This window comes from Monodelphis domestica, chromosome 7 (genome assembly GCF_027887165.1).
Source record: "Monodelphis domestica isolate mMonDom1 chromosome 7, mMonDom1.pri, whole genome shotgun sequence".
Classification (NCBI taxonomy): Eukaryota; Metazoa; Chordata; class Mammalia; order Didelphimorphia; family Didelphidae; genus Monodelphis; species Monodelphis domestica.
Genome location: NC_077233.1, coordinates 264757122 through 264765788, shown reverse-complemented (window position 1 = coordinate 264765788; position 8667 = coordinate 264757122). Strand labels below are relative to the sequence as shown.

At 40.3% G+C, this 8667-nt stretch overlaps 1 protein-coding gene across 1 annotated transcript; it reads left to right on the top strand.

Moving 5' to 3' along the window:
• The first annotated feature begins 4542 nt into the window (after positions 1–4542).
• On the top strand, positions 4543–5464 carry LOC100012494 (cytochrome c oxidase subunit 6A2, mitochondrial). Its single transcript, XM_001363113.4, has 3 exons — positions 4543–4699; positions 4932–5068; positions 5319–5464. Exons 1-3 carry the CDS (start codon positions 4627–4629, stop codon positions 5400–5402), a joined length of 294 nt encoding a protein of 97 aa, XP_001363150.2. The 5' UTR covers positions 4543–4626; the 3' UTR covers positions 5403–5464.
• Positions 5465–8667: the final 3203 nt, after the last annotated feature.

Below are 8667 nucleotides of genomic sequence, written 5' to 3'. Positions count from 1 at the left end.
ATAAAATGGGTAATTTTGATTACATAAACTCTAAAAGGTTCTGTATAATCAAATTAAATAAAAATTAAAAGGGAAACAATTAGCTGGGAAAAGATCTTTGCATCAAATTTCCCTAACAAAGATCTAGTTTCTAAGATCTATAAAGAATCTATCCAAATTCATAAGAAAAAATGACCATTCCCAATCTGACAAATGGTCAAAGGATATAAATGGATAATTTTCAAGGTAAAAAGCCCCAGCCATCTCAATTCATATAAAAATAATGCTGAAAATCACTAATTAGAAGAAGGCAAATTAAAGCAATCCTGAGATTCTCTCATGACCCTCAGGTTGGCAAAGATGACAAAAAGTGAAAATGACAAATAGCAGAGGGATTGTGGGAAAATAGGCATTGTGTGATTATTGTTGATCATGAATGAGCACAACCATTTTAGAAAGCAAATTGGAATTATACACAAAAAAGTTATAAAACAGTGCTTTGAATTAGCTGTATCACTGCCAAGTTTATTTTTGTTAATTAACATTTTTTAAAATTAAAAAATGATAAAGGGTGTGGTGGAGCCTAAAGTTGGCAGGGATCAGCAAGAAGCTCAGAGGTAGGAAATCTCTTTATGACTGAGTCTCAGGGACAGAATTTGTTACTATTGTCTTGATGTTTTAAGTTTAAGGTTTTGAGTCAATTGGCAGATTTAATCTCAATTTAAAAATCTCATGCCAGAGTAAATTGAACAATCTGTCACTGAGAGTTTTTGGATAGTCTTTCAATATTTATTGAAGATATTGGTTGAAATTTTTTCTATCTCTAAGTTTGTCCCTAGTTTATGTTTGTGGTTTTTCAGTTGTTTTCAGTGGTATCCAATTCTTTGTGACCCCATTTAGGATTTCCTTGGCAAGGATACTGGAGTGGTTTGTCATTTCATTATTTTACAGATGAGGAAACTGAGACAAATAGAATGAAGTGATTTACCCAGGGTTACACAGCTTGTAAGATTTGAACTCAGGAAGAGGAGTCATCCTAACTCTATCTACCTAACTATCTACCCCACTTCCCACCCCAGTTTAGGTGCCAAGTCCATATCTGTATCATAGAAAGAATTTGGTAGGATCCTTTCTTTTCTTATTTTAGCAAACAGTTTATAGTATTGGAATGAATTTTACTTGAATGTTTGATAGAATTCATTTGAAAAATCTATTTGGTACCTTTTTTTATTCTTTTGGAGTTCATTAACTACTTGTTCATTTTTTCTTCCTGAGATTGAATTGTCTAAATTTTCTATTACTACTGATCTAGGTATTTTATATTTTGTAGATATTCATTCATTTCACTTAAATTATCACTGTTAGCATATTTGTTAAAATAGTTTATAATAATTTCATCCATTTCCTCATTTATTTTGGATTTTACTTTTTTATTTTTGATGTAAGTGATTTGGATTTTCTCTCCAAAAAATCACTTCCCTATTATTAGAGTTTTTATAATGCCTTCTAGTTTTATTTATTATTTCCCCCCTTTATACTTTCAGTGTAGTCAGCCACTTTTTAATTTATAGAATGTCTCTTTTGGTTAGTTGGGTTTTAGTATTTTTGTTGGCTTTCTAGTTTGTTTTTTAGTTGTGTTCACAATTCATTGTTCTGCTCTCTCTCACTTTCTCTCTCTCTCTCTTTTGTTGATGAAAGTATTTAGAGATATATTTTTTCTCTCAACAGTGATTTGGCTATATTTCAAAAGTTGTCTCATTGGCCAGGCATTTTTTAGGATTAGGTTTGTTTTTTTTTTACTCCAAATAATTGTCAGTCTTTTCTTAAAAGACCCTTTATTTAATGTAATTTTATTATATTGTGGTTGGCACAGGATATATTTTTACTTTTCTGAATTTGTTTTTTGAGATTTTGATGCTTTAGTACATGATCATTTTTGAAAGATAACATGTACCGCTTAGAAATATGCCTGTCCTTTTCTGTTATAGTTTAGTAATCTCTAGAAATTTTATTTTAACATTTCTAAAATTCTAGTCAGGCCCTTAGCTTCTTTTTTGTATTTCCTTTGGTTAGATTTTTGTAGGTCTGAGAAAAGGTATATTGAGATCCCCTTCTCTTTTAGTATTTTTTACTATAAATGGGTTAACTTTTCCTTAAGTATTTAGATGGTGCCCCATTCAATGAATATGTGTTAAGAATTGCTATTAATTAGATGAGATGTGGCACAGTGCTAGGCCTGGGGTCAGGAACACTCAACTTCAGATACTAACTATGTGACCCTGGGCAAGTCATTTAATGATGCTTTAGTTTCTTCATTTCTCAAATGAGCTGGAGAAGGAAATGGCAAACCATAGCAGCATATTTGCCAAGAAAACCTCAAAACAGAGTCACAAAGAATTGGACACAACTGAACTATAGGAATTCAAGCCTTTCCACAACTTGGCCCCAGCCTGCCCTTATAGTCTCATTTCATCCTACTTATCTTCATGTACTCTACATTCTAGGCAAGCTACAAACTGTTCCCCAGACTTGACATTTAATTTCTGGCTACCTGAATTTGCCCAAGCCATTAGCCCTTGTACCTGAAATGCTCTTCTTCCTCATCTCTTCCTATTATAATTCTTATCTCAAGGATCAGAACAGATTTTACCTTTAACCTGGAGCTTTCCCTGATCCCTCCAGTTTCTTTTTGGTGCTCCATTTACCTTATATTTTACTTATTTATGCACATGTTTGTCTTCCCAGTAGACTATAAACACATTGAGGGTAGGGAATATATTTCATTTTTATCCCACTATCTTCTGCTTCTAGTACAGTGCCATGCACATGCTTGATATTTACTGAATTGAAACTGAATTCTTGAATAAGGTATTCACAATGCCATAAGTTTGAGACTTTTTAGTAATTTATAAATCTTTGGCCTCTTTCATTTCTGTACCCTAAATAATATTTCCCAATATTTTTTGCTAGTCTTTTGGTCCTAAATTTGAAATTATGCCACTGAGTTATCGGTTATGTATATGCTAATTTAATTTTAATATCTTTTCAAGTTCTTCATATAATTCCTTTGCTTTTTCCAGAAGCAATGAGAATGTTGAATGACCTCTGGAAACTTCATCACTGTGGAAAAGTAGTATTGAATTGTGAAGTCATTTTTCCCTTTAGCCCCTCCTCAGAATCAGGATGAAACCGTTTAATTCGAAGCTGAATTTCTTCCCATGCTATGAAAATGGTTTGAGATATTTTGCCTTTATTAAAGATAAAAGGGGAAAGGGTAGGGCTAAGCAATCATCATAGTGAACCCTAGTGAAGGGAAGTCATCTTCCAGGTTAAGCAAAGACATTCCCCATTTTGTTGAAATGATGCCTCAGTGACTATTTATGAATCAAGAGATGTCTTGGGATGACCAGGGGAGGAACTGAGTGATCAGATCACAAGGGGTTTGTTAAGATTAAAATTCTCTGGAGACTGTTAGTTTTTAAGTACTTATTAAATAATGATTTAAAAAATCAGGAGAAGGCAAGAAAATGCCTCTAGTCATATATGGCTGGCTGTTAACTTCAACGAGCCTTTTCTAAGAGCCAGGAGCTGGGTTGAGAGCTGAGAGGAGCCTAGCTATGCATATCTTCTCTCTCTGGATTCCTCCTGCCCTCCCAAAAAACCCTTCTTTCTTCTCAAAACTCAAATTTATGTTCTTAGTGAGGTCCCAAATGTTTAAAAGGATGAAAAGAGGTATTAGATTTATTTGACTTCAGATGACAGAACTAGGACCAATAATCCTTATAAATTAAAGAGAGACATTCTGGCATAAAACAGGAAGAACTTTCTAACAATGAGTTGTCCAAAAATGGAATGGGTTGACTTGTGTGATATGATATTTCCTCCCATAACTGGAGGTATTCTGAGACTCTGTGAAGATTGTATAAGTGATCCTTTAATTGAGTGGGTAGCTGGACTGAATGGTCTCTAAGGTCCCCTTCAACTTGGATTCTGTGAACATTAAGTGGCCTAAACCAGCCATTCCGTTGGCTCATTATTCTTTGTCATACTTCCCCTTTGAGTTACAGGATGTTCCACTTTTTTTCTGGGTATCAGTTCCTCTTGTTTTCCCCCTCCTCTCTGTGAAATCTTTATACCCCCTAAGTGGAAACAAACAGGAGAGTAAACAAATTATCTTTCCCCGAAAAAGAGGAACAGAAGACATTTGCTAAAACTTTATTTCCACTGCAAAAAAGTGCTGTATTGACGTTGAAATATCATGCCAAGAGGCTACAACAACAACAAATGAAATTAACAAAAAAAATTGTATAACCCAGTGAAATTGCTTAACTCGGGAAGGGGAGAGGGGGAGAGATCATGTAACCATGAGGGAAATTTTTTAAATAAAAGATTAAATAAAATTAAATAAAGAAGGAACAGTAGTTGTGATGGAGTGAAGAACCAGCTGAGAGGGACTTCTTGGCTCCCTTTACTTTCCCAGAAGGGCAAACCCAGCCCCATAAATAGAGACGCTTCCCTAAAAATAGCTACCCCCTGTCCCAGACCTAACAAGTGATTGGCCCAGGGGGAGGAGGAATTGTGGGACTTAGGAAAGGAGACTCAGAGGGCAGTGGTCCGTCAGTTTCTCAGTTTCGCTCGCTACCCAAAATGATGGCACTGTATTTGAGGCCTTTGAGCAGGGGGCTGGCTACTGCGGCCAAGGAAGAGCACGGAGTAGGAGGTGAGTCGTAAGAGGCACACTTTGGCATCCTGCCATTTACCCCGCTTTTAACATACCACCACCCAGGCACCCTCAGAGGCCGTGACCTCTCTGTGGTCCTCTTTCTCGTTTATATTTCCATTAAATGCCTCTCTTCATGGCCTGGGGAAGCACACGTTCTCTTCCATCTCTTCCTCTGGGTCTTACGTCGGCTCTGGTCCCTTTCTCTCCTGCTCTTGCCCGGGCTGCTCAGGGAAAACCTGGCGTCTGCTGACCTTCGTGCTCGCTCTCCCGGCCGTGGCTGTCTGCACCCTCAACTCCTGGCTCCACGCAGGGAAGCACGAACGGCCCGAGTTCAAACCCTATCACCACCTCCGCATCCGTACCAAGGTAGGGCAGGAACCCCTGGCTGGGAAAGGGCGGAGATGATGGAAGATGCTGCGAGTAGGGGGTGAAGGGGACCGGGCAACAGGGGCAGGAGGACAGGACTCCTGGGGCTTAGCGGGAACTGAGGGCAGGACACCCAAGGATTTTGGAAAAAAAAAAAGGTTCTTTTTAAAGAGTCTTTAAAAAAGTCTTTTGAGCTCCAAATTCAAATTCTGGGTTTAAAAACACACACACAACCTTTTTTTCTCCACAGCCTTATTCCTGGGGTGACGGCAACCATACCCTGTTCCACAATCCCCACGTGAACCCCTTGCCCACGGGCTACGAACACCCCTGATCCCAGACACCCTAGAAGCACAATAAAGGTTGGCCAACCTCGGCCCGAGTGAAAACCAACAACTTATGCGGCTTTTGAAAATTTTTCTACGCGCACGCCCAGTAGGAAAAATGTGGTGGAGTGGGGGCGGGGTTTGCAGCGGGGGCGGAGCTGGGGGGCGTGGCGGCAGCTAGCCCCTGGAGAACGAAGTCCAAGATGCAGAGGCTGAGCTCCGGAACGTGTGCCCTAAAGCCCTCTCGGGACCCCACCGTTTCTGGGGACACACTAAAAACAGAGCCCAGTCGTTCAGTCTACTGCACTTAATGTGTCGGGACACAAACTAGGTTGCTTTGGGCCAGTGTTGAGAGAAAAAAGATCTTTCTCTTTTCGGCTTTTGCCCTGATTAAAGAAGCAAAACTTAGGATCAAGAAAATGAAGCGAGGAAGCCGCTAGGTATGGATAGAGAGCCAGCCTTGAAGACGGGAGGTCCCGGGTTCGGGTCAAATGTGGCCTCAGCCACTTCCTAGCTGTGTGTCCCTGGGCAAGTCACTTAACCCCAGTTGCCTAGACCTTACCACTCTTTTGGAGGGGATTCCAAGACAGAAAGTAAAGGTTTTAAAATATATATATATTTCCAGAGGGCTGATTGCTGGAGATCAGCCCTGATTTCAAGGGGAGGGGGGCAGCTTTTTTATAATAAAACTTTCGTAGTGAGATAGATCATTTCGACAGTTCTTATCAGCCACAGAGGTGGGCCCCTGCGTTTCAGTTCTCCCCAAGAAGTGAGTTATAGTACTTGACACTTTCTCACACAAAGTGGCCACCTTAGACTGAGTGATGTCTCTCCCACCACCCCCCACCCCCAACCTATTAGCGAACAGGATGTGGGAACACAATGGGTCAGCTTCAAGACATTTTTCTGTACCAGGGCCAGGCTTTCTTTACACCTTCTCCCAATGAATTTAAAATGAAATTGTTTGGCCCCTAGAAAACTAAAGTTTAGAAAGCATTTCCTTAATGCTATGAATGCACTTAGGTAGTCTGAAAGCTTGTATGGCTTTTAGGGGGGCCTGTGATTTCAGAGGAGCTGGAAAGGACCTCAACTTAGATTTGCTCATTTTGCAGTTGAGGATAAACCGCTCTCTGCTCACTGAGCTACCTCGATGCCCCTAAATATTGAATATTGTAATTTTCATGCAAAACAATTCCACAAGAGCACACTCCTACCTAACCAAAATCCCCAAAGGAAAGCCGTACATATAGTGGTGGGAAAGACAACACCAACAGCTCTTTCTCTGGAGGTGGATAGCATTCCCTGTCTTGAGTTTTTCAAGATTATCCCAGGTCAGTGCATTGCTGAGAGTAGCCATAATTACTGACTTCTTCACAGCTCTAGATATAAAGTTTCTGGAACTCTCATCTCATCATTTGACTGCCTTAGAATGGCAGTCAAAATCTCTCAAGAATTATCTTCAGGGGGGCAGCTGGGTAGCTCAGTGGATTGAGAACCAGGCTTAGGTTCAAATGTGACCTCAGCCACTTCCTAGCTGTGTGTCCCTGGGCAAGTCACTTAACCCCAGTTGCCTAGACCTTACCACTCTTTTGGAGGGGATTCCAAGACAGAAAGTAAAGGTTTTTAAATATATATATATATATTTCCAGAGGGCTGATTGCTGGAGATCAGCCCTGATTTCAAGGGGAGGGGGGCAGCTTTTTTATAATAAAACTTTCGTAGTGAGATAGATCATTTCGACAGTTCTTATCAGCCACAGAGGTGGGCCCCTGCGTTTCAGTTCTCCCCAAGAAGTGAGTTTTAGTACTTGACACTTCTCATACAAAGTGGCCACCTTAGACTGAGTGATGTCTCTCCCACGCACCCCCCCCCCAAACCTATTAGCGAACAGGATGTGGGAACACAATGGGTCAGCTTCAAGACATTTTTCTGTACCAGGGTCAGGCTTTCTTTACACCTTCTCTCAATGAATTTAAAATGAAATTGTTTGGCCCCTAGAAAACTAAATTTTAGAAAGCATTTCTTTAATGCTATGAATGCACTTAGGTAGTCTGAAAGTTTGTATGGCTTTTAGGGGGGCCTGTGATTTCAGAGGAGCTGGAAAGGACCTCAACTTAGATTCGCTCATTTTGCAGTTGAGGATAAACCGCTCTCTGCTCACTGAGCTACCTCGATGCCCCTAAATATTGAATATTGTAATTTTCATGCAAAACAATTCCATAAGAGCACACTCCTACCTAACCAAAATCCCCAAAGGAAAGCCGTACATATGGTGGTGGGAAAGACAACACCAACAGCTCTTTCTCTGGAGGTGGATAGCATTCCCTGTCTTGAGTTTTTCAAGATTATCCCAGGTCAGTGCATTGCTGAGAGTAGCCATAACTACTGACTTCTTCACAGCTCTAGAAATACAGGTTCTGGAACTCTCATCTCATCATTTGACTGCCTTAGAATGGCAGTCAAAATCTCTCAAGAATTATCTTCAGGGGGGCAGCTGGGTAGCTCAGTGGATTGAGAACCAGGCCTAGGTTCAAATCTGGCCTCAGACACTTCCTAGCTGTGTGACCCTGGGCAAGTCACTTGACCCCTATTGCCTAGCCCTTATCACTCTTCTGCCTTGGAGCCAATACACAGTATTGACTCCAAGATGGAAGGTGAGGGTTTAAAAAAAAAAAGAATTATCTTCAGGATATCTGCGCTACACTATATCTTCTCTATACAGTAAGAATTAAACACTCCTCTCAAAATGTTGCAATAGACTCTTGATCTTTGACAATGAGCTCAGTCCCAGGAAATTTTCCTTAGTCTTTTTTGCATCTTACAAAGTTTCTTTAGCCATGACAGTGAGCTCCTTCTCCTTCTAGAATAACAGTTAAGTCTTACCTCTCTGGCATTCTTTTCTCTCTTAAATGAATGAATGAATAAAGCAGTTATTAAGCACTCACTGTGTTCAAAGTTTTGTTCTGCGTACTGGGGATACAGATAGAAAAGTAAGACAATCCCTGCCCTTTTGGAGGTCACATTCCAATGGCCATACAGTACATGTGGAAAGTTTCAGCTGCAAGTCAGATGGCAAGATCCTCATGGACCAGATGATGCTGACGCTTCTTCACTGCCCTTCACACTCTTCATGATACACTCACAGTATAGTCTGGGTGAAGAGGCTAGTTAATAAATTAGAGTTTCTTATCTACTTCCAGTCTCGCAGAGAAACAATTTTGTGGATACAAGTAAAGTTGCTCAGTCCTATTATGAGATACTTGGTATATGAAG